The sequence below is a fragment of the Carassius carassius genome, chromosome 22 (genome assembly GCF_963082965.1).
Source record: "Carassius carassius chromosome 22, fCarCar2.1, whole genome shotgun sequence".
Classification (NCBI taxonomy): Eukaryota; Metazoa; Chordata; class Actinopteri; order Cypriniformes; family Cyprinidae; genus Carassius; species Carassius carassius.
In genome coordinates this window covers 13,683,923-13,709,839 of record NC_081776.1, presented here as the reverse complement: position 1 = coordinate 13,709,839, position 25,917 = coordinate 13,683,923, and the positions used below count along the sequence as shown (strand labels likewise).

Sequence of the window (25,917 nt, the reverse complement as noted above, 5' to 3'; positions counted from 1 at the left end):
CATATTAGTACAGTTTAAAACAACAGTTTCTATTATAATATATTTTAGAATAAAATGTATTCCTTTGATACCAAATCTGAATTTTCAGCAGCCATTATGCCATTAGAATCACATGTACCTTCAGAAATCATTCTAATTTTCAGATTTGATGCTCAAAAAACATTTTTTTATTATTATTATCAATGTTGAAAAGAGTGCCACTTAATATTTTTGTGGAAATCATGAAACTTTTTTCTCAGGATTCTGATGAATGGAAAGTTTAGAAGAACAGCATGTATTTAAAAACTTGTGTAACATAATTGTCTCTTCTGTCACTTTTAATTAATTAAATGCATTGCAATGATTATTTTTTATATATATATATAAATAATAATAATTACAAACCCCAGTGTTTGAACAGAACTGTATGTTATTATTTTTCCTTCCTGTTTTAAAGGCTTGTTTCAAATTGTGAAGAGGTTGTTGTTAAAAAAAATGATAAGACAATAAAAAATATGTTGCTCAATAAACAAACACTTGCTCTTAGCGAGTAACGTGAAACCTCAACACAACTCACAACTCACATTTGGCTGAGATTACTAGTCAAAAATTAAGTTTTGATATATTTACAGTAGGAAATTTACTATGTACAGTACAGACCAAAAGTTTGGAAACGTTACTATTTTTAATGTTTTTGAAAGAAGTTTCTTCTGCTCATCAAGCCTGCATTTATTTGATCAAAAATACAGAATTTTTTTTAATATTGTGATATATTATTACAATTTAAATTTGTTTTTAAATGTATTATACTCTAAATTATCATTTATTTCTGTGATGCAAAGCTGAATTTTTAGGATCATTATCACATGATCCTTTAGAAATCATTCTAATATGATGATTCATTATCAAAGCTGGAAACAGTTCTGCTGCTTAATATTTTTTCAGAATATGTGATACTTTTTTAGGATACTTTGATGAATAAAAAGTAAAAAAAAAAAAAGAAGCTATGTTTTTAAAATATAAATATTTTGTAATAACAATATACACTACTGGTCAGTATTTTTTTTTTTCTTTTTAAATAAAATCAATACTTTTATTCAGCAAGGATGTGTTAAATTGATAAAAAGTGATAGTAAAGAAAATATATTATTAGAATATATTTTATTAGAATTTTTTTTTTTTTTGAATAAATGCAGTTCTTTTTAACCTGTTATTCATCAAATATATTAGCTGAACTGAAGCTGAACAAATATGGAAGCAGAACTGTTTCCAACACTCATAATAAATCAGAATATTAGAATGATTTCTAAATGATCATGTGATAGACTGGATGTTATATGTGACACTGAAGGCTGGAGTAATGATGCTGAAAATTCAGCTTTGCATCACAGGAATAAATTATTTTTTTAAAGTATATTCAAATAGAAAACTATTATTTTAAGTTGTAATAATATTTCACAATATTATTGTTTTTTCTGTATTTTTGATCAAATAAATGCAGGCTTGATGAGCAGAAGAAACTTCTTTCAAAAACATAAAAAATAGTAATGCTTCCAAACTTTTGGTATGTACTTTATATATCTTCATGGAACGTTATCTTTACTTAATATCCTAATGATTTTTGTCATAAAAAGATAATTTTGACTCATAAAATGTTTTTTTGGCTATTAATAAACCCGAGCGACTTAAGGTTTTGTGGTCCAGTGTCACGTTATATGAAATCACAGCTGCACCACTTTTGCAAGTGGTATATTTGATCATGGAAAATCAACCCACAATTCAATTAAACCAGGGACTAAATGTGCAAAAATAGAACAGGAAGTAAGTTAGTAGTTTTAAAATGTGTTGGAAACTTCCCCAAAATTATTTGCAAACTATGTTGATTAGACAACTATTGGAAAACTGATGTATCAGCAATTTGAGTAATTTTTATTTTTAGTAATTTATATATATATATATATATATATATATATACTTTTCATGATGCTTTTATAATGACTCTCATCCTCTGTAAGTTAAGCAAATGATTACCAGTACAGTATGTGCAAAGGCATGTTTGTTTAAATCTCAATGCAGTGTAAGAGCTGTCAGAGCAAATATATTTATAACTAAACAGACATCCACTCATTCCAGAAGGGAAAATGAGGGATGAAAATGAGTGACTGGTGAACTGGTAAAAGGCTTGAGTGGAATATCTGGTTACCCAATACAATCTTTGTTTGATGTGAATCAAACATTACGGCATTAACACAACCAGCCTCAAGTTATTTTGAAAGTTGATTTATGTTATTTTTGATTGCACCTATATCGGTGTGTGAAAAGAAACAAACTTTCATCCAAGTACCTCTGTGATTTTTTTTTTATGTTTCTAACATAACACATATGAGGTTGTGTGGTTGGGCATGTACAATTACTTGAATTCTACAGGTATTAATTGCAATTGTCGTAATCGTTTAACTCTGCAGAGGCATTTTTTTCCCCAGTACCTTCAATTTGGGAAGAATTTTTGTTCATTTTAGTAGCATTTACACCTCAAGTCACCATACTTCCCCTGATCTGATCTCATGTTGGCCTCACTGTAATCAAAATGACAGAATGATGGGAACTTTGTCTACATAAATAAATACATGATAATATATTTCATATACATGTATATATATATATATATACATATATATATATATATATATATATATATATATATATATATATATATATATATATATATATATATATATATATATATACATACATACATACACACATATAAACAATTCAATATTTTAGTTGATTAACCCTCTGAGTTCAACATAATTGAACTTTATATGAGTGACAGTTTATATGAATGCAAATTCATGCACTGAAATAAATAAATGAATAATTCCATACAGATGAAGTGGGTTATTTCATTATGTAATATACTACATATTTTATATGAAATAAATAAATGCAATTCAGTTTTTTTGGTCAACTGCAATATATTGAAGGATTATTCAATTAAACATGAATGCAAATTTACAAAAGAATGCGGCTTGATGATCGTAACTAAATGAAAAATCATCAGCCGAGCATATACGGAGGTCTGAAATCAAACCACCCGACTCTTAGGCACTCAGCACCAGCATAATACGCTCTAATAAAGAGGCATACAATGAGTCACAGTGTTCAGAGTTTAAACCTGTGTACAGGTCACTGAACCTTGAGTTTTGCTGAATTAGTGCCCGACTTTAATTACCACTATACTGTCCGCTCTGATTTCTGATAGGGTATCCTGAAACTAGATTTAGAGCCGTGTGTTTCCAGGCTTTTTGATTACCATGAGACAGCGCATGTCTGAAGCCCCAAAATGATGACCATTTATATTGGTATTTATAACAGGCACAGCGTTGCTGTATCTCTGCACAGGCACAATCAATGATGGATATTCGATCAGGAGGAGAAAACTATCTCATCTCCTCACCACAGTGAAACCAATAACCCAAAAGACTGTCATCATGGGTAAAGCAGGAACAAGGATTTTTGGAGCTTTAGGGACACTATTTGAATTATTTGGTTAGATAGGGCTGCAGGGGATGTATTCTACAAGCTGTGAGTAAAAACCACCAAGATCTGAAACTCAATGAGCCATTCAGGCAGAATTTCAATCCAGAAATGATCTATGTGTACCAACATAGTGTTAAAATGACTTTAGTGTCAAAGCAAATAAGACTAGGTTAATGTCATGACATTAAGCTTTGCTTAGGAAACAAATAAAAAGCAAAAATCTAGACAAGATACATTTTATGAAGGAAATGCTAGGGTGTTTTGGGTGGCTGCCACTGTATTTCTATACTGATGCTAAAGTGTTCTGAATGGTTGTTTGCATGTTGCTATGTGGTTGCTATAGTTTCAGACTTGTTGCTAAGTGGGGCCCAAGTCAAAGAACTCAAAGAAGTGCACAATATTTTGATGCCATGTCAATATAGGGATACATTACTTTTTAATGTTATTTTATCAGTCTAAAAGAATAAACAGGCCAATAAATTTAAGACAATGAAGTATAGTTAAATGATCAATAGAAATCTAAATCTAATGTAAAAAAATGGATATAACCTGTAATTTACATTAATACTGTAAAATAATAACTTCTGACGCACAACAGATGTGAAGCCACTGACACCTCATTCTCTTTCCCAACACTCAACAAACTGCCAAGGTTAAGAAATGAGAAGGAGAGAAAGACAGACAAAGAGTGACACGGCAAACTGATTACAGCAAGCTGACGTGTGCGTGCAAAAGTTATGTTTCTTTTGAAAGTCGACACTGAGTGACAAATTTCCTTTCTTGCTGGAAAAGAGCCAATGTTGTATTTCTCCATTTTCACAGTTTCCTGTAAGCTGTCGGTTATATTTTTATGGTGTCTCGGTTATATTGTGACACCCAGATAGACTCTTCGGCACGGTGCCACCAGCACTTGTGTGCCCAGCTAATTCCCCAGCAGCTAAGACCCAGACAAGCATCAGTCTTCCATCCCAAGGGGGAGTAGGGCAAAGTGGGCTTCTTTTGAATAAGCGTGCTAGTGCTCCAATGTAGGGAAGCATTGCTCCTGCCAGCAGCAATCGGCCAGAGGTCAGGTGGGTTCATTGCTTCAATGCCGCCCTTCAGACTGTGTGCCAGCAAACGATAAGAAGATTAGAGACCCAAAACGCATCCCACACCTGCCTCTGACTGCAGGTCCTTCATGTTACACAGTGCCAAATAACTATTTAACCCAAGATAAAACATGCTTGTCATGCAGTGAACCAGGAAACAGGTTTATAGCTGAATTAAACTGAATGAAAAGGGAAGATTATGATTTACATGCTAACTTTGAAGAAGAAAAAAACGGGCTTGTTAAAAGGAGTAGAACAAATTAAAAGCGACAAGCTGGTGGAATAGTTTTTCAAGTTGTTAGAAAGGAAAACAACATCCTGTTTCAGCGTGGTTACAGCAATGTTACGAGAAGCACTGTATTTTTGCGACTGTGAAACACTAAAACTAGACTCTTCAATTATTCATCTGACATCTACTAAAGATCCAGTTTATTAATGCTAAGAGCATACATTTGCCAACGATGAGGGTATGGCAGCTCACAGACACAGCAAAAGACCTCCGCAGTGATTGGACGTCACTCAATGGTCATCCAAAATGGAATGCTAACACACTGGTTACTACACAGTACATGATTTATAATACCTACAATTTGTACAAAATCTCCTTCCAATTGGCCACAGAACTCAGGGTGGCCTTGATAATTGCGTGCTACTCCCTGCCAAGCTGAACTAAAGGAGAGCAGGTGTGAGCAGAAACAGAACGTGGACCGCTGCCTCTCAACTCCAATATGCAAAAATACCCACCTATCAGATCCTCCCAGCATGCAGGAATGGGCAGAATGAAGGTGGGCTACGCTAAAGAATCTACCTTCCTCCAGACAAGACAAATGGGAGCAATTAACCGTATCATATACTCACACTGCCTCAGACTCTATACATAATGTAATATAAATCGCTCATTGTAGCCAGCACATCCCAAAAGGGGCCACAAGAATTAGTGCTCCGAAAGGGCTGATAAGAGTAAAGTGGGTGAAAGGACCACAGACGGCTTTAATAATCGGAGCAGGCGACACAGCAACCTCTGTATGCTGTGTTTAAGTGATTGTGCATTTATCTAGCAGTTTACAATAAAGCACACCGCATTCTGTAGAGTTGGGCACTCTGCTGGGAACACAGCCCTGCAGAGCAGCCAAACACAGCAGTTTCCTCCATTCAGCCCGGCAGTTTGCTGTAGGCAAAAGAAAAATGAGAACTTGGTTTCCCTTTGGTCCAATTTGAAAGGCGAATATGCATCTGGTCAAATGTGGCTTGAGTGCTGCGCATGAGCAGATTGTGCAGATATGCAAAGCTGTGGGGTGTTTTGGTTAATTAATGCATTGGTGAATTTTAGAATCATTCATAACATTGCATCATTCAGAATGGCACAAACCCTGAAACAAAAGCAGTTAAAACTGAGCAATATAGCAAAAAAAAAAAAATTATAAATAAAGTGTAAATTTTAAGGGGCAGATTTACTCACACTTTGAGCCCGTGCAAACCCTCTTTTGATGTTAAAAAATACTGTCAGGAATTACCTTAAGGCACACTGTGAAAGATTAGTAAGGAAACTTGTGGACACAGTTATTTTAGATTTTAAAGGAGAGTATTTAAATAAATCGTGCAAGGAGGTTTACTAAGTTTTGCAGTAGTCGATTTGCTGGTATTTGCACTATTAGTTTATTGCCCAGAAAAGCATGTCTTAACCCATTTTGCGCTTGACTTGGCTGTGATAGTTGCTGCTAGGAGGAAGCACCACAGAGAACCGAATTTATTTGGAATGCCAGAGGAAGACGTTATCTAAAAATATCAGTTGGTAAGCCACATTATCTTTAATTTGCTCTCCTCTTGGTAGATTGTGTTGGTTGCTATGAAAATGCACTGGCTGTGTCTGTGTTCTCTGATATCTTCATTAGATTACCCACAGAACTTCACACTCCCACCACCACTTTAAAGGGGTTGCACTCGCAAGCTAATTTTCCCTGATTAGTAAGTCTGGCCCTTATTGGTTTTTCTTTAAATGTTTCCTAATTTTTTTTTTTTATATATAAAAAAAAAAAACATTTCCATATCATGTTGCCAATAATGACATAGCCAGAAGCAGTTATCTCAGATCACTGGAGATGGTTTCCCATCTTAAAGATGCAAGGAAAGCCAGTGAGAATGATATTTTTGATGCTGACATTAGTGTTAAAATGTGCCATCTAAATTCATGAGACATAAGTCATGCATTATTATAGATGCACATCCTTTTCCCATTGATGCTATCCCATTGAATTGACTGGGTCAAGTGACTTTTCCTTGGATCTGTCATGTTTTACTTACAGTATGTCTTTACATGGTATGCAAAAGTAATGTTATGCAAAATATATTTTTCCTTATTCACTCAGTTTAAAATCACTGTATGGGAAAAGAGCGGTATTAACATTCCTCAAAATTTCTCCTCGTGTTCAATGAAAGAAAAAAAATGTCTTTTTAGTTCAGAACAACTTGAGAGTAAATGGTGAAAGTATTTAAATTTTTGGATAAAATGTATGTTGCTGTGATAACCAAAAAACTACAGTACAGTTTATTTATTTATTTATTTATTTTTTTACTAAATTAACTCAAATCTAAGCACTTGACTAGAGAATCTGATGTAAATTCAAATGGGAAAAACTGTAGCTCAATGTACCTACAAGTCCAAATGTAATCCAACATTAAAACCATATTCTGAAGTACTTCTGAAATAAATAATTAAAAATATATCAGAGCTGGTAAACTCAATATTGCTTCAAGAACTCAAGCTTGTGCAGCCAAACATCTCTGGTATGAACATAATGCCTGTATTTTCTCCTCACGTACACCTCTTGAAACTGTCAGTAAATCTCTAGTGCCACACTTGATGGTCAGTCTCTCTCATGAATATTCAACAGCACTTCCTGTCCATTAGCATGCAGTGTTTGAGATCGAACACCTCTGGCCATCTCTATCTCAAACTCAATTGAACCGAGTGGACATCTCTTCATCAATACTTCACTAGTCTAATTCAAGTGAGCTCTCAATGTTTACATTGTATTTTGACCTGCTTCTTTCCATCAATGTAAAAGTGCATGATTATGATGATTGAGGAGGACACGGTGTACTCCGCAACTGATGATCAAAGCCATCTGTCTGCACAAAGCTTTTATTTACTACAAAGAGACCATGAAAGTAAAGAAGCTGCTTCTTCAGTTTCTTCTTCTCTTTCACTTACATCAGTGTTTTGTGAAAGCCAGAAGGCCTCTGGGTCTAAATCATCACTAAACCACACAGAGAAGGAAAGGTCATAATATCAATATATTGGCGTTAAATTACACAGTAGTACATAATCTCCATGGATTTCTATTATGCTGTGTTGAAGTGGATTTTTGACCAATGAGATTTCAGTGGGTAGACTGAAGAAAACAAAGTAATCTAAGTAATGTATCGCTTGTTGGTGGTTATGGCTGGTTAGATTTGCACTGAATTCCCAACAGTCATTGCTTTATTACGTCAAATCTGAAATCGCACATGATAGCGCGCCATTTATACATTCCAAGAACTTCCACAACTGATTTAGGCTACATCCACACGATGCACGAGCTTTCCCTATACAATCATATTTTTTCCTTGTCTCAAGAAATATCTGCATCTACACGATCAAAAAACCGACACAAGACGATGTAGTGCCAGACCAGCATGAGGTGCTGTAATTCTGCCACAGAGATACATAAAAAATGGAGAAAAAGACTTGGACTATCCGCATAAACCTTGTGCGCAGTATACAAATGAACATGGAACAATCCATTTATTAATAGATATGTTCATGTTAGTTAATAAAAAGAGATTCGTTCAGTGTTTGTTCATGTTTTTGTTTCTGTCACATCACATAGCGGTGTCTGACTAGGGGCGAGATTTGGGCTGATGACTTCATTGCTTCAGAAAATATATGGATTCGCTGTCCACATGAAAATGCAAGGCTGAAGTTCTCAGATTTATCCACTCTGGGACCTGGTTCCAAAAAATATCTGTTTCACCATGTGGATACAGAATGTATGTGTATACAACAAAACACTTCCATGTGGACAGGGCTTAGTGTCTTTGAAAATGCATTTTAAAAAGTTGTATAAAACTCAAGAAATAAACTAAAGGAGATAACTGGCTCTAATTACTGTATAAAAAAAATCCAGTTTTTTCGAAAACGTAAGCAGAAGCTTGCACCTGCAACACACATACACATCCATCTTTCTTTGCCCGTACTCTCCACTTGTATCGTTAAAGAGCTAATATGGGACCTCCCGGTAGACGTTAGGCCTAAAACAGAAATAAAACCCCCAATAAAGTCTGGTTCCTAACTTCATCAACTCCTAATGATTTTGCAGGTGTCAGGCCTGATAGATTATTGGGTGTCTTCTACACTCTCGGGAAGAAGATGGCTTATCATAGGTATCTCATTAGCCAGAATCAGGTCAGCGGGACTCCATCCAGATCAAACAGAGCACACACTTCTCTCATGTCCATAGGCAAAGTGTTAAAAACTAATCACACTTAAGAGCAGGAGCTCCACTCTCACCTGCAGTGTGAGCGACAGAAGGACAGTGTCCTAGATGTAGAATATAGAGCAGGCCTGAGGCGCTAAACAACTTCCCAGTGCTTCAAAAAAAATTCTAGCTATGTGTACTTCGCTGGACTACCTGAGACTTGTCATGGCACTTGTATACTGTTGCTGTTCTCTTGTTGGTCTGATTGCTTCTATTGTTCTCATTTGTATGTCGCTTTGGATAAAAGGATCTGCTAAATGATTAATTGTAAAAGTCTAAATCTGAATGAAGTGTTTCAGTTCTTCTAACCAGTGCAAACACCAGTATATTCCATATATAAAGCATATAGTAACTTTAACCTAACTTTCCTCCCCTCCTCTCATGCTTAAGATATTAAATGTGGCCAACCATATTAGGTTTATTCCATAGGAATGATTTCTTGACCTACTGAATATTAATTACATGATAACAGTTAATATTAATTGGCTTGATAATAACTGTGTTATAATTGTGTTCCCTCCACTTCACAGATCATTCCTACACCTCTGCAGAACTACCTGAATCTCTGCTTATAAATAACCAACAGGACATACAAAACCCAAGAGCAGCATCTTTTAGTACAACAAGAAAACCGGCATGGATAATCTCATCCATTCTGCACTGCTGATGGTCTTGAAACTTTCAGCCCTGGGAAAGACAGCGAAAGTGGTAGGAATGAGCCACATGTCTTACCTTTTTCTGATCCTCCAGCTTTTGACTTGTGGACTTCTTTACATGCTTGCTGGTTTCAGGCGGTACATCCATCCCCGTTGAGAGTGGTTATATCTCCAAGAGAGACCAAGTGAGAGAGAGAAAGACAGAGAGAAAGGAGCTACGAGCCAAACGTGTGGGAGAAAGGGAGGGGGCTACAGGCAGATTATTCCTTTCCCTGGGTCACATCTTCTCTCAGGCTGAGGTGGGCCTTTCTGAAAGAACAGGAGATGGAAAATGACAAGGAATGGAGACAACCCGAAACTACTGAGATTACGTCAGAAGGACGAAGAGACCAGTATCTTCTTCACACGTGAAAACATCCATTCAGAAGTTTGTAATTTCCAACCAGTAGATCCCAATGTGTGTATTCTGGTAGTCCAGCTCAGTGATGCATCCTTGGTCATCAAATCTGGAAAGCAGATGCATCTTATCAGACTAACAAATATAAAGAAGTCATAATAAAAAAAAAAGTCAATGTCAGCCTTAGGAAGTGCTATCAGTTGATCAATATGCATTTATTATATCCAGTTGCGTATTTTGTAAATGTTGAAATCCCTTGCATGCAATAATAATTCTTCAACATGATTTATTTAGTTATGAGCTGAATGGGAGGCCAAACTGCAATAACTGGATAGAGCATTCATGTGACCCACTATCAACACTAAGTGCATCACGACCTGCTGATGTGCAGCATAGATCAATTTTCAGTGGGTCACACATAGCCTACGGTTTGTTCTGCTGGTTACTTAGTTTTCAGGACAATATTTGATACAAATAAGTCAACATTATCAGTGCAATTCCACACACAACCCAGCAATTTCACATGACAGTGAATCCCAAAAATACATAACTAAGATAAAGTTGCACTCAAGTGATCAATACACAACTTATAAATGACAACACCAGTTTAGATAATGTAGCAAACAGTAAAAATAATAAAACAGTACATATTAAGTCATTTGTGAGATTATTTCATACTATTAGAAACTGAATACTGTATATGGTGCAGTGATTATAGGGTCAGTGACATAAGAGTTTCCGGGATAATCTTAAGAATAAACCAAAAATTTGCTTTTTGTCTTGCCTGCTTTTTTTTGTCTAGCATTTTGTTATGATTTTTTTTTTTTTTCTGTATGTTGGTTGCTGGAGTTTTATTCAAGAATTCAAAATCTGTTTACCATAAAATAAGTCATTGTGTGCAAGAGCTGCCTTTTCATTGTCCGTTTGCAAAGTATCATTTAAATGTCCTTAATAAGAAATGTAAAAGCAGAATATTGTTTGTAGAAAATGCTGCCCCCTTCCGTAGAGCATCTTTTGCAGTCCCAGCATCCCAAATGTGAAGTCGCTTCACCAAGACAGCTAGCGCTAGTCAATATCCCTTGAGATGTTTTGTGCAACGTGTAAAGGGAGGCAGTACATCTGCATATCAAAGTGAGTTTTGCTACTTGTGTTCTTCTCTATATATGAGTAAACACGCGTTTGTTTTTGGCATGTGATTGTTTTCTCCCTGCTTCTCAAAAAGCCGCTAAAGATAGGAAGCTGATAGGATGCTGAGGTTCTAAGAGGCATTCTGGGAAAAGACCAAGTTCTGAGCAGTTACCACAGGATTGATGGCTGGCCTTGTCTGCTCTTTTGGCAGACTTCAAAACATTGGCCTGTCGAAGGGAGTTTGACTTGCAACTTGCAAGATGTTAGAGGTTCATGGACACCACTAGAAAAATGACAAGGAGAGACACTTTGGCTTGTGAGTCCCAATTTTCATCTTTAGGATGGAGATATACTAGGTTTTGGATTTCATTAATAATAGTTCTTAAATCTCAGAATGCAGTGACTTGTGGCTATTTGTGTAAAAGTGTCAATTTAACAGTCCCCCCAAGCCAAACGTTTTGTTTTCTATTGTTTAGTTGTCTTGCATCTGATTCTTGCCAACTTGTAACTTTTTATGTACCATACTTTTTATTTTTACTTCAAATTGACCTCCTGCCACTACATCAAGAGTAACACCCAGAAAACTAAACTGGTCAATCCAGGGTAAATATCCACAATTCTGTGAATTCATCTGTGCAATGGGCTCAGCTGAATCAGTGAATAACATTTTTGAACTAGTTCATTTAAAATTAACCGGTTTACTTCCCCAGTGAATTTCAGCTACAGTCATCTTGTTTTCTTTTAAACAAAAGTGTAACATGCAGCATGTGGTTTTGATTTTTGTCAAAACTGGAATACAAAAAGGTAATTAAGAAGTCATTTTTTGTCAGCTACGACTGTCCTGAATCCAGATGGAAAGAACCATCTTGAGGAATTCATAGTGGGATAGTATTTTTATGTTACTATTATTTGTCAGAGAACAATTCAAAGAAAATAGACCCAGGGTCTCACAGGATTTGCAAAACAATAGTTTGACTTGAATCAACAAATGCACATAAATCTACATCCAAATCTACAGCATCACTCGAAGGCTCCTATAAAGAGCACAACTGAGTTCTACCATCTCCTGTATTATTCAGTAGTTATAGTTTTCCTTATTTTCATAAAAAGAAACATTCACATATTCCTGCAAAGGACTGACACACTTTAATCCACATATCTTCATGGTTTTTATAATTTATACTTGATTTGGCTGTTTATTTTACAGCAGTAAGAGCAGTAAAACATTTTTTTAAATACACATGTGATGTTAGAAATGAAACCAGGCTGTCAAAACGAACAGGTAAAAGCACTCATGATGATGGAAATACTCCTCTTTGTCTATCAGCTAAATTGTTGTCATTTTGAGGTGAAGAACAATTTCTATTATTTCAAGAGCAATACTTTGCATATTCCACAGCTAACTGACAAATTCAGAGAGAGAGAGAGAGAGAGAAACAACTGCTGAATTCAGAATATAATAAAAATGGTAAGAGTAGTAAGAGTAGTATGCAGTTCCAAATTCATGTCTGACGCCGGAGGCATAAATAAGAATCCAAGCACAGTAATTATAAAGAATTTTGTAGACCAAAAAATTGTGATTAGAAAAAGAGGCAGAAATCTAAAGCAAATGAAGTGGGTGTATGTGGGTTATCTCACTGCTGCTAATATACATCCGCTACTCTTGAGAACAGAAGCTGTTATTACTCCAATCGAGTGGAAAGAATCACATTTGCTATCTGAATATGTTTGATTTAATTGTGCCATTATTATATTATTATTATTTATTTATTTATTTTTTTTGTATTGTGAGTTCATTGTGAGATATCCAGAGTAACTGAGTATTGAAGAATTTAAGTCTTTTTCTCTGTTCTTTTACTGACATTTAGTATTCAATGAGCATCCATAGTCAGTGTGCTAGACTATATCCAATAAAATATGATTCATTGACTTGGCCTCTGTGCTGCCACTTTAATTTGATATAAAGATGTGAATGTCTATGGTGGACTTCCACTGACTTCCTCTGGGAAAATGATAACAGCATGGAAATGTCCCCTGTACTGTCTCATAACAGATCAGAGGTCAGTGACATTGAAAACACCTAACTGATCATAGAGGCCTCTGAGGGCATCCTATAATACATCAGGCAGATTTGCCCTCGAATCTGCTTTGAAATTGACCAGCAGTTAAATGCTTGGTAATTGCAGCGATGTGGAGATGCTGGAGTGGTAAAGCATTTGAGCTTTACACCCACAATCACAAATACACATAAATAGTCCACCCTACCCGGCATGTGTATATCAGGGAAACCTCAGAGAGACGATGATTAAAACATAATAAACGTGTAATTACCAGCCGAGCTTTCGTGCTTGTCCTCCCTGCACTTGCAAAGACAAAAGATGAGTTTTATTTCGAAAGCAATAAATTGATTTCACTGCTTTCCCGAGAGTGATTTATTCCCCGTTCCTGGTTTATTGAGGGAAATCTGCAGAGAGAGCGTGTGTGAACCAAGCACATTTCAGAGACAAACGGAAGGAGCTTTGATATCACTCTAAATGCATGCCAAACAACATGCTTTAAATAAAACTGGACGGGCTATTGAAACCCCCACAAGACATAAACATGTCAGACTTCCTTGTGTCTGTGCCAACTGCTTGCCTCAGCATTACAGAGAACAAATGCAGCAATCTCAAATTCATTCATTCATTTGTTCAGTCCTTTCATATGATTTGAGTATTGATTTAAAGTGCACTGGCTGATGCTTTAAAAAAATTATAAATATAAACATATTGATGTGGCATGAAGTTATGTCACTTCTCTCTGTGACTTCAATGTAAATGTATGAATCTTCAATGTATGATGTCATCCAAAATCGTATGACTTTGTGAGACTAATATAACAAGCAATTCATGTGGACCATTTTTTGTCAGCTTTTGAAGGCTTGACAGTCCACATCTCATCAGGGTTATCTAAAAAAAATCTAAAAAGTCACATTTGTAATATAAATAAAATATAATAAATAAAATACAATAAAAAGAAGTAGTGCAGAGGTTAAAACAATGTTGTATTTGCTTGGTACACATGTGTACAGGACCAAAAGTCCCATACCACATACATGTACTGCTATACCTCTAGTATATAGATAATACTGCATCCTATTTATCTCTTCAAACATCTTCTTTATTCTTCCATGGGAGAAAGAAAGTACGGTTTTGAAACAACATGACAATGAAGAAAACAAAGCTTTCGTTTTCAGGTGAACTAAACCTTTAAATTGTACATAAGTGAGTGCAAGGTTATTTGAGATTTATATGTACAAAACATTACACATTTGGTAAAAGCTAAATTTAGATCACAGTACCACTGAATACATTTTGTGGAGTCGTTTAATTGGACAACAGATGTCATTACAGTCTCTATGTGAGTCTGTGCCCCATTTACTATAAAAGTTTCTCAGCAGCCTGAGTCCCAGCTGAATTTACAATTCTGTTTACCAAGCTCTGAGCCCTCAAGCAAGCATGTCTTAATCTTTAGCCCATATACCTGCATGGGCATCCTACTTAAACAAAAATACAGGATGGAACATACAAAAGGGATCATGAAACACACAGTCATCCGTTCGTGGACACTCTGGGAAACGATCTGCTCAGTGGCAGCTTCTGTGGTTGCATAGTAACACTGCTGTTCGAATCATTCATAGTGTAAAAGCATGCCTCGTCCGATACAGTTCAGTGGAGTTCTGAACGCAGTCTATACGTTTTGTCATTGTCTGACGGGGTAGATTGGTTTTCTGCTGTCGGAATGACCCTGGCTTTCCTGTCGCCACGGTAACAGGAGATACAGTTACCGAGCGTCTCTCTTTCTCTTTGAGACCTTGTACTGATCTTAACAAATCTGTATATCTCCAGGAGCTTTTAAAATATCACAAACCAGAAACTGCAGAAACATGCAATACCTTTTACCCCTACAAAAAAGCTCATAATATGGTAATAAACATATGTATATATCATGGTATTTTGGGATAACATGTAATACTTCAATAAAGATACACCTGGTATGGTATTACTATCATGGTATTACTACAGTGCCACTTCTTAAAAGCATGTTAATGCATTTTATAAGAGTTGAAAAGCAAATTCTCAAATGTCTCAGTATATTATTTTATTATTCAATGTACATTCAATCTGATTTGGAAAAATATGGCCAGTGGAAAGCTCTATAAAAATAACACTTATTTGAATCAAGTGCTTTAGATCTTCAATATTTTGTCAAAACAGTCTAACTTGTCATTTATGAAGGTTACACCATATGAGATTTTTGAAATAATATGTGCACTGTTCTTCTTCTTATTCTGCATTCTCGAGCGAAAACATGAAGCCAGCACTCGTTTCTTTGTATTCTCCACCATTCAGTGGCACTCCCTTTCTCATTCAGAGAACAGAAGCAAGGGATATTTTATTTGAGCAACAGTCCCTGCCTCATTATTCAAGGCAGAGCAAGCACAGCTAGACATAAAACACCTTTATTCACTCATTCATTTCAATGGATTTCGAATTAGAAGCCAATTATACTAAGATTACACTAATACCAAACCACACAACTGCCTTCTCCATTCAGTTCCTTAGCTGCTAATCTGGAGAACAGAGTGATCTAGTGAGATTACGGAGGGATTATGGTAAAATCCCATTACGGCAAACTGGTAGAACCACATAATAAGTCAACAAATCATTACATGAAATCTCAGTTTTGAGCACATAGTGTTAAAATGTAAAATCCCATGATCAAATCACATAGAGGGCTTTCTTGTGTTCTCTCTTGCCTGTTTTCCAACATCAGGGTGTCGAGGCCATGTTGCACAGTGGCTCCGGCCACTATTTTTCCTTTTAATGTAAAATTTATAAACACTACTGGTTAAAATCTTTGAATAATTAAGAATTACTAATATTTTTAAATTAATTATAATTTTTGAAAGGGGTCTCTTATGCTCACCAACTCTTTACTTATAAGATTAAAAATACTGTAAAAACTATAATATTGTGAAATATTATTACAATATACATTGTTTTCTATTTTAATATATTTTCAAATTATTTAATTCTGTCACAAAAAAAATTTCAGTAGCCATTATTCCAGCATATTTAAATATGTGTATATTTTTGCATGTATGTGTATATTTCTATATTACAATGATCATTGTTAGTTGTACTGTCACTCAACTCTCAAGCTACAAAAACCAGCACCACTTGAACAAAGCGGAGCTACCAGGCAGTGAGGTCAAAGTTGAGACGGCTCAGTGGAGATTTCCATCCTTATATCTTCTTCACCATTTGCATCTCTTATTCATGCACTCTGTCTGCATAAAACTGCTTTTATTACATGGCAAAGCACTGAGGTGTAATTGCTGGCATGATAAACAGCCTCCCTCTGTGCTTAGCTCAATTTTTGTTGCATTTTAGATGCTCTTCGTTTCCATGGTTTTCTTAATAAAACAACCTCTTCCGTCCAATAATGGGGTCCAAATCTCGTTTCTGCTCACATCCTTCGCCCCAGGGTTATATACAGTATGAAACAGCCTGTGACCAGAGCGCACACACACACACACACACACACATGCCCGTTCTTTCCATCAACCCCCCACCGTTTGCTCCTGGTCATGGGTATATATTGAACAGTGTGAGCCTTACCAGATCACATGAATGCATCAAAATGACAGATAATTGGTGGGCGGGAAATACAGGCATGTTACGTGTGCAGATTGCAGAAGCCATCTTCTTATTTTACTCATCAGACTTGAAGGCGAGCCACCAAGCTGGAGGTGCTTGCTAAACCACAAATACCTGAGAATGTAATAGAAGGGAAAATTGCAACACGTAATGCAATCAAAGCGGGATGAGAGCGATGTGCATGTGATGATTACAATGTAACACGCTGAGAATATTCAATGAGTTCGGAAAATCCATCTACAGCAGAGTAAACAAACTCGATCTCTTTACACGACTTTACACACTCAACGGTAAAAGGAGATCACTTAAAGTGTCTTGAGCCGTGAAAGCTTTGCCGCACACATCCGAGACTTTAGTTTCATTTAATTAAAAGGGCAGCTGGGTAATCTGTGAAGCTGAGTGGATAAGACACATTAGTCATTATCAAGATGGAAGTCATAAGTACATTAAATGAATATGAAGGCAGCCACTGGAGCAACAGCAGTCGTGGGGGCGGAGTTTGTTTTCATCAAGCCTGTTATTGACTATTAATCATCCTCAACCTCAGATTCAATCCACAGCAAAGCCATTGACCCATAAAAGGCAAAGGGCTGCCGGCATTGGTGGATTAGTAGCATTCTTGTGTGATCTGAGCTGGGGATGCAGGTAGAATATTAGGTGAGCGCGGATCTGTCAACTCTGCAGAATTCTATTATCCCAACAATGATATACTGCAACCAGTGGGACCCCTCCTTTCCTCCCTCTCTCTCTCTCTCTCTATCCCCCCATCTTCAGAGGTGATCCATCAAGCAATGGTGCTAATCCAGTGTCCCACGCAGGTGGATTACCCAGTGATCATGGTCAGCTCAACCACATGCTCCAAAATACAGCAAGCCATTACTGACCTGAGAGATATTCATCAGCTGCTTACTGCCACCACAATAAAATGAGAGTAGCAGAAAGACAGAGACGAAAGAGCGTCTAGGTAAGACATTGGAAACAAAGCAGCGTATGCAAAGGGAGTGGCAGATTTCAGGCAGCTGTGCATTCTGACTATCTCAGAAGGTTCTCTAAGGAGACAAAGTGGCATGACATGTACAGTACAAAGCACAATGCACACCTTATGTCGTGAGCAATATGTTCATGAAGAGCAGGAGATCTCTGCTTTACTGTTATATCCTCATTTATCAACATAAGGCACAAGAATACAAAAAAATGCATCATAAATCTGTTGTGACTGAGGATGTGTAATTTAGGTAAAAAAAAAAGATGTTTATGTATTTTTTCTCTGAAATGGCACAGGAAACCAACATTTCACTTAAATTCTTGACAAACAGATTTCAAATATTCAATGCAAGAATTAAAACACGAAGACCAATCAAGACATTTTCAAAATTGAATACGAGTAAAAATTGTATTTATTTATATTAATATAGTCTACATTAATGTAATACATTTACCTTCATTAAGTACACATTACACGTTTTTATAATATACAAATATTATTATTTTATATTCACAAACATTTTTATTAATAAGCAAATTAATCTTGAGTTTAGAATTATTTTAATTAACAGTTTGACTGATTTGTGAAAATGAATCCAATTTACAAACTCTAAAGTCATTTATTTATATTAATATAGTCTGCATTAACATGAGAGATTTACCTTCATACAGTGCATGTTACATATTTTTATAATATACACATATTATAATTCTATATACACAAACTATAAAGGCATTTTTTGTGACTGAAGTTTAAACTACAGGCACTTATAAAAAGTCAGCATGAAAGTCTTAAAGCCGGCATAAAATTAAAATTCATACTATCTATTTTTTAAAAGCATGTTATTCATTCCACTCTTCCATGCATATGTTAATTATTTATGTATTTTACCATGTAATTTTTTATCAAAATATCATAACTCGACCTTCTGGTTGTCGACCTCTCTGGTGATTTATACAGGTCTTGTCCAATCATTTTGTCTGCTTAAACCCCACCACTTTTTTACAGTTGATCTCAAGCTCGCATTGATATCTGCCTCAATCCAATCATTAACTGATGGATAGAATCAAGCCTCTGCCCTACAATTTACTGTTAATCTGTTAAACTTTGATGTGCCACAAAACAGAAGAAAAGATCTGTCGCTACTTCCTTTTCAATGTGACTTTAACACTCTCATACTCAAGCATTGACAAAGAAAAACCACAAAAAAAAAAAAAAATTTAGTCTTTAGAAATTGTTATAGAAAAAAAATATTAACAGTGCATTGCAATTTGCTTAAATTCAATGTTATAATTAAAATATATATGCAAGAATTTAATTTTACACTGAATATTCAATATCACCCAGTCCTAGCTGGGAATTCACATGCAGAGAGACCAACAGGTAGAGTTTTATGTAGAAACACCAGACACCTATCTTACCTTCCCATCCCCCAGTGTGTCTAAAGCATCCCTCCTTTGAGGGGGTGGGCAAGGCCCACATGACGAGCCAGGTAGTACTACAACAAATGCCATAGTGCCTATATGTATGGAAAATCCACTTGGTTCTCGTTGGTCCCACTCTAAGAACAGACAGCTCACTCTGCACACAAAAAGGGACACTCGATCACTTCCATTACAATCCAAGGGTGTGTGCAGCCCTCCATGTTTCCAACCAATCCAGGAGTCAGAGAGAAAAAGAGAGAGAGAGAGATGCTTAGCCTCCCCTTTCCCAACCCCCTTCCCCATCCCAGCTACACTCTGGTCTCAGTGCTGAAGAAGAGATTGCGTTGCAGTGATGAAATTTTAATGATTCTTTTAAGAAGAATAATGAACAGGCTAATCCCATGGGGTCAAGATCTCTGTATTAAACAAACGTACATTTAAGCGCACATAGATTAACGTGCACAGCCGAATGCACAGGTGGACATCTGACACAAAGACTTACAATGCAAGAACGCCTCAAAACAAACACATTCTAACACACATACACACAGGCTCACAATTCCAACCAACAAACACTCCTTACGACAGCTTCCCCTCTCCCTACTCAGCAGTGTCGGGAGTGCGGCACCAAACACGGATCCACCCTCGATCAAATGCTCTCCAGACACGCTTGTACGCACACATGCGGAGTGGAACAAAGAGAAGGAGTTCAGCGTTGATACTCTCAGTCATGTCAAAGTGGATAGCTGCTTTGATAAGGAATCCACAGTCTATTTCTCTCCAGATGACTTTTCTTTCCCACTGTTTATCACTTTCTCCCCCTCTTTCTGGCATAAATAAATAAAGAAATGTCAAACCGAGGGAGACAACATGGAACCCCATCAGCCATCTGCAGCCACCGCCGATCGCAGCTACATTGATTGACTCATGAATCAAAATAAGCCGGTGATGGGTTATTTACCATGTGCATACATTAGGAGAAAATTATTTCCTCTGGCTCTGGCACAAATACGTACATTGTCTCGCATCAAAAATAAACTTTCATCCATATTTTCAGCTCATTTATGATGGTTTCCAGGCTTTGCCTGCTTTGACAAATACAAGGCTTTTAAGGGATCTAAAGATTATTTGTTTACCTTTAATACAATATCCGGGCCCTGAAGCTGATAAGCTAATGCTTGAGAATATTGACCTACTGTACGACTGAAAAGGTGCTTGGAATAGAAGGTCCAATGCAATAGTGGTTTTGTTAGCCATCTTATTAAGTGGCTTTTGTTAGCCATCTAAAGCCACTTCCACTAGACTTAGCTACTGAATTAAGGTGAATTTCACATCAAGAATGATAACTTTAAAGATAGCTACCTTGAGACCTATATTAGGATCCACACTATCGCACAATAACATTCTGTTTATAATAAACATGCACCACAGTTGTGTCCGCTGTCTCAAGTTATTTAAAGCAGGATGGATTATTTGTGCGTGTTTTTATCATTCATCACCTGGAAAAAAATCATTTTAAAATTAAAACCATTCCAACACTTTAATCACATGGGTCCCTTTTAAAATCCTTCCCTCTAAAGATATGTCAGTCAAACCAAGTACTGTACACAAAATGACTGAAAGAAACAGCACTTGTTTAAATTAAATTAAATTAAATAAACGATTAACTATTGTATTATACATTAAATTGTACAATAAGTATGTAAATAAATCTAGGTTTAAATAAAAAATGAGAAATGGATGAGTAAAGTAAGGAGCCCCTCCACATGACACGCAAGAAAAAATATAAGGCTAAATCATGCACGATTTACTAATTTGTTCCCTAAATGTACGTGCACACGATTACTATAGCGTTCACTCGATTTATTAATTGTGCGCACAATTTACTAATTCGTTCCCTCAAATCGAGCGAACGCAATAGTAAATTGAGGGAACGCAATAGTAATCATGTGCAAGTTTTAGTAAATTGAGGGAACGAATTAGTAAATCGTGCGCACAATTTCTTTATTTTTTCTTGCATGTCATGTGCGGGGCTCCTTAGTAAAGTGTAATGTTTTTATTTTTTATTTTTACTAATAGTTTTCAAATGTATTGTTATTGTGTGTATGTGTGTGTGTGTGTGTGTGTGTGTGTGTGTGTGTGTCTGAGCTCAGATTTTTTTAATTGTTACAAAGCCTAGAGCTGTCATAGAGAAAAGTCGCCAGTTATAGTGATAGCTGTCAGGCAGTTAGATTAGAAAAATGATCCAATGAAATTTCTATGAGCGCCGTACACAAATACAGACAGTTGAAACTATTGCAAGGAATCAACAAAAGCCTGGCCTTGCTGAAAAAGAACGATTTAAGAGCAAAAACAAAACAAACAAACAAAAAAATGAGTCGTTATGAAGTTATCATTAGTCTGCGGTGTGGAGAACTTGTCACTGATGGTTTGTGTCTTATTTGTCAAGAAAAGTCATCGGCTGTAAGAGTCGATGAAGGAGGAGGGGGAGGAGGACAAAGAAGAGAAGAGAAAGAATTTACTTCAAATTCCATTGATAAAATATTTTTTGTCAAACTTAATTAAACAGCAGTGTCTCTATCGTTGTTATAACAGTATATATTCGTTTTTAACAGGTAGTGCAAATATTTTTCCCTTTCTTTATTTTAACTTAAATAACAAAAGAAAAAGAAAAAAAAATTGCACCCAACTAACAACATTGCACTGAACAGATGCAAACACTGAATACATTTGTACACTATTCTATTTCTTGCCAGACACCTGGCAGCGCTTCTGCTCACAATAACTGAGCCAAGTTTGTCCTGATGGAGGTCACAGTACAGCTTCAAGATCACTAAGCCTGGACCTGTACTTGCATTTTTTGAAGTTCATAGTTGAGAAAAGTTTCTCAAAGATATGTGCTTCCAAAAAGGCACTTTAACTGACTGAGCACTTTGGGTAGCATGGAGGTAATTCTCTCAAAAACGGTCCAGTCTTGTCTGCTGGTCCCTGTGCCTCTTTTAATTTAGTTTTTAGCTCACTTTTGCACTGCAAGTCAATAAGTTCCATTTGCAACAAACTTGGGACACTCTCCACATCAGCAGAGAAGGGGTCTGCAAACAGCTGGAAAGTGTCACGATGTGCCTTGAAGTCAGCAAAATGATGATCAAATTCCTGCAGTAGGTTTTCAATAGCTGAGGCATATTCATCACCACTGAATGCGGTGCCCTCCTCCCCGAGAGATCTGCATATTGGGAAATGACTGAGGTTTTTTGCAGAAAGCTGAGTTTTCCACAATCAAAGTTTTGTGGAGATGCCTTTCACACTCTCATAGGCTGCTGTGATGAGTTGACCTAGGCCCTGGAGCTTCAGGTTAAGGACGTTCAGCTCCTGTGTTATGTCAACTAAGAATGCAAGGTCCATCAAAGAATCTCTTTAGGACATTCCCCCTGTCGAGCCAGCGCATCTCAGTAAAATAAAGAACTTCATCATATGTTGACTCAATTTCTTCTAAAAAAGGCCCAAAACTGGTGGTGCTGTAAATTCCTAGATCTGATGTAATTGTGCATTTCAGGACAACAGACATGACATGTTCATATTTCAAGTATTAGTTGCACAGTGCCTGTTGGTGAATAATGCAGTGCAGAACAACTGCTGCATCTGCATTTTCCTCTTCTTTCTTCCTAGTGCTACCAGTCCATTTTTTTCCCTGTCATAGATGGGGTGCCATCAGCGGTAATGCCAACCAGCCTATTTCACAGCAAACCAGTGATCTCAATTGATGGAACACTGCTGCTGATATATATCTTTGGCTGTGGTACGGCCTTGCATTGGACACAAACTCGGCAACTCTTCTGTCACTTCAAATTGGTCATTAATACCCCTCATGAAAATTGCTAGCTGAGCACTGTCGGTTATGTCTGTGCTTTCGTCAAGCGACAGAGTATGCAGTGAAAACTTTAGATTTGCTGCATAACTGATCATAAATGTCACTCGATAACTCACTGATCCGCTCTGCCACTGTGTTTGCCGACAAAGATAGATTGTTGAACAAGTTTTACAAGGAATATCAGCGACTTTCTGCATGCAATCCTTTGTAAACTGCCCTTCTGTGAATATCTTTCCTGCTTAAGCGATCAACTCACTCACCACATGACCTGCTTCAACTGCAGCATCAGCATCCTTTTTGGCTTTATGGAAAAGGTTTTGCTGGGACATTAGCCCTCTCTGCAACTGTGTGGTTTGTATTTTTCTCTCGTCTTCCTGGTGCCTCTCATACTGTTCTCCATGTTTAGTCAAGTAATGATGCTTGAGATTATATTCCTTTAAACTCCACAAAAATACTGCAACATCTTTCTTGAAACTATCTGTGATCCTCATTCACATTCCTTTTCAGTTTGGAAATGGCCAGAGGACCAGCAGTTTGAGACCCCTGAGTTAGAGGGTAGTTTGAAGAAAGAGTTTTTATATTTCAAACAATTTCACAAAGCATTTTTTAATGTTTAATTTGTTAAAAGCATATTTTCTTATGTATTATTTTCCCATCACTAATATTTCCACTAGGATGGACTCAGGAGCACTGTGGAGCCTATAGGCAATTTCAACCCCAAAAATCTATTACCTGCAGCACTGAAAATTCTTTCCCTCCCTTGCTGAGAACAGACAAGGATCTTAATTTAAATATATGAGAGGAGACAAACAGTCTTTTCCTCCCTTATCCCCATCCCATCCTCTCTTACAGGTGGGTCTCAGGTGGGCATATGGATGACTATCGCTGACTAAATCCACAACAACACAACTCCAATCCAATAGAATTCCCCCTGGCCCTCGAGGCATCGACGCAACATGGAAAAACAGCTGAACTTACAGCGCTGAGGAGACACAGAGGCATTTAGATTGAATGGCAAAGTTGTGCTTGTTGAGTTCAGATGATTCCTCCTCATGTCACCAGAAGATCAGTACTAAAGAATGTTGTTTGTAGATAGCAAAGACAAAGGAAGACTGCTGCACATGTAAAGAACAGCCTAGAGGTGCGTTAAAGCTTTTTAAGAGTTATTGATGAGGAGTGTTTTCTTGCTCTTATTCAATCAGAGAGCATCATAGAGACACTGCTGAACTTCTGTGAGATCTCTCTTTTGTATTCCACCCCTCAACAGTCTCTGCTTTAGCAAATTATGTTTTCCTTAAATGCTGGGGTGAATTAGAAGATAAGAGCTCAATAGCTTAGAGGAGTGTGTGAGAAGAGAAACTCTGATTACCAGCCTGTCTGTGAAAATGCATTTTTAAGGCCACATAAATAAAGAAACATGGACTAAATGTCTCAAAACAAATGGAAAAAGAATTTTATAGAAGCAAATCACTAACAAACTCAATGTCTTTGCTGAAACAATCAACAATTTTGGACCCTGGCAAGTGTTGTATTGTGCACACGGGTCTTCGACACTGGACATTTTTACATTTATGCATTTACACTGTACAAAATTATAAACACAACACTTTTGTTTTTGCCCCCATTTTTCATAAGCTGAATTCAAAGATCTGAGACTTATTCTATGTACACAAAAGGCCTATTTCTCTCATATACTGTTCACAAATCTGTCCAAATCTGTGTTAGTGAGCACTTTGCCGAGATATTCCATCCACCTCACAGGTGTTTCATAAGAATTTTTTTAAAGTAATAATAAAAAAGTATATTTTTCTCATCTTGCCGAGTAATACTTAATTTAAATATCTACTCTCCTAAGTTCCAATGAAAAGCTTTATAATTTTCCTTCACAGTTTCAGTTAATGCAAACAAAAATTTAACACAATAAACTCATTTTAAAGATCCTGGTGGATAATCCTTTTAAATAGCACATGGGTTTGGACTGACATAAGAAGAATAATGTCAGAAATGTCTTTTTTTTTTGCCAATTTAAAATAAAGTGTTTTACATAAATAAACAGGCATCATATCCAACTTCTTATGTACACAGCACGAGTTCTAAATACCAGGGTTTCCTGTTACGCCTACTGATATTAATTAGACATCATTAGCCATCTTCCCTGTAGGCTATAATCAAACAGACGTTTGCCATTTGATAGACAACCTGCTCACTGAGTGTCTCCCTGAATCCCTGCCTTGGGTTTCAAACTGGAAGATGTCACCACTGGCATCAGAAACCCACCACTACTCATTGCAGGACTCATATTTTGAAACGCAAGTGCCGATGCATAGATGAATGGATCAAGAGATGAAGATGGAGCAGGAATGAGATTGGACCCGAGTCAGACGACTGCATGACTGCTAACATTTCAGTGCTTTTTCATACTGACAGGCTTTCGACTCTGGCTAACTCATGGCATCATTATTGAATTAACGTGTCGTATGAGAGGTTTTAAATCTGGGAATAATGATATGCAGACATCTTCTTCGCTTGGGTACTAGCAGGGTTAACAGATTTCCTTAAAGCGCATTTACGCTCTCGCGCCTCGCTTAAGTGAATGTTCAGCTGTACGTGAGGCTCTCAGCAAAATTGGG

General features: G+C 36.7%; 1 protein-coding gene across 1 annotated transcript in view; it reads right to left on the bottom strand.

Annotated features, from left to right (window-relative positions):
* The window catches only part of LOC132099008 (neuron navigator 3-like), a 333,516-nt gene that overhangs the window by 255,580 nt on the left and 52,019 nt on the right, over window positions 1-25,917 (bottom strand). Inside the window, exon 2 of the mRNA XM_059505367.1 lies at window positions 9,860-10,289. Coding sequence (XP_059361350.1) covers window positions 9,860-9,931 — 72 coding nt within the window. The 5' untranslated portion in view covers window positions 9,932-10,289. The remainder of the gene's footprint in view (window positions 1-9,859; window positions 10,290-25,917) is intronic.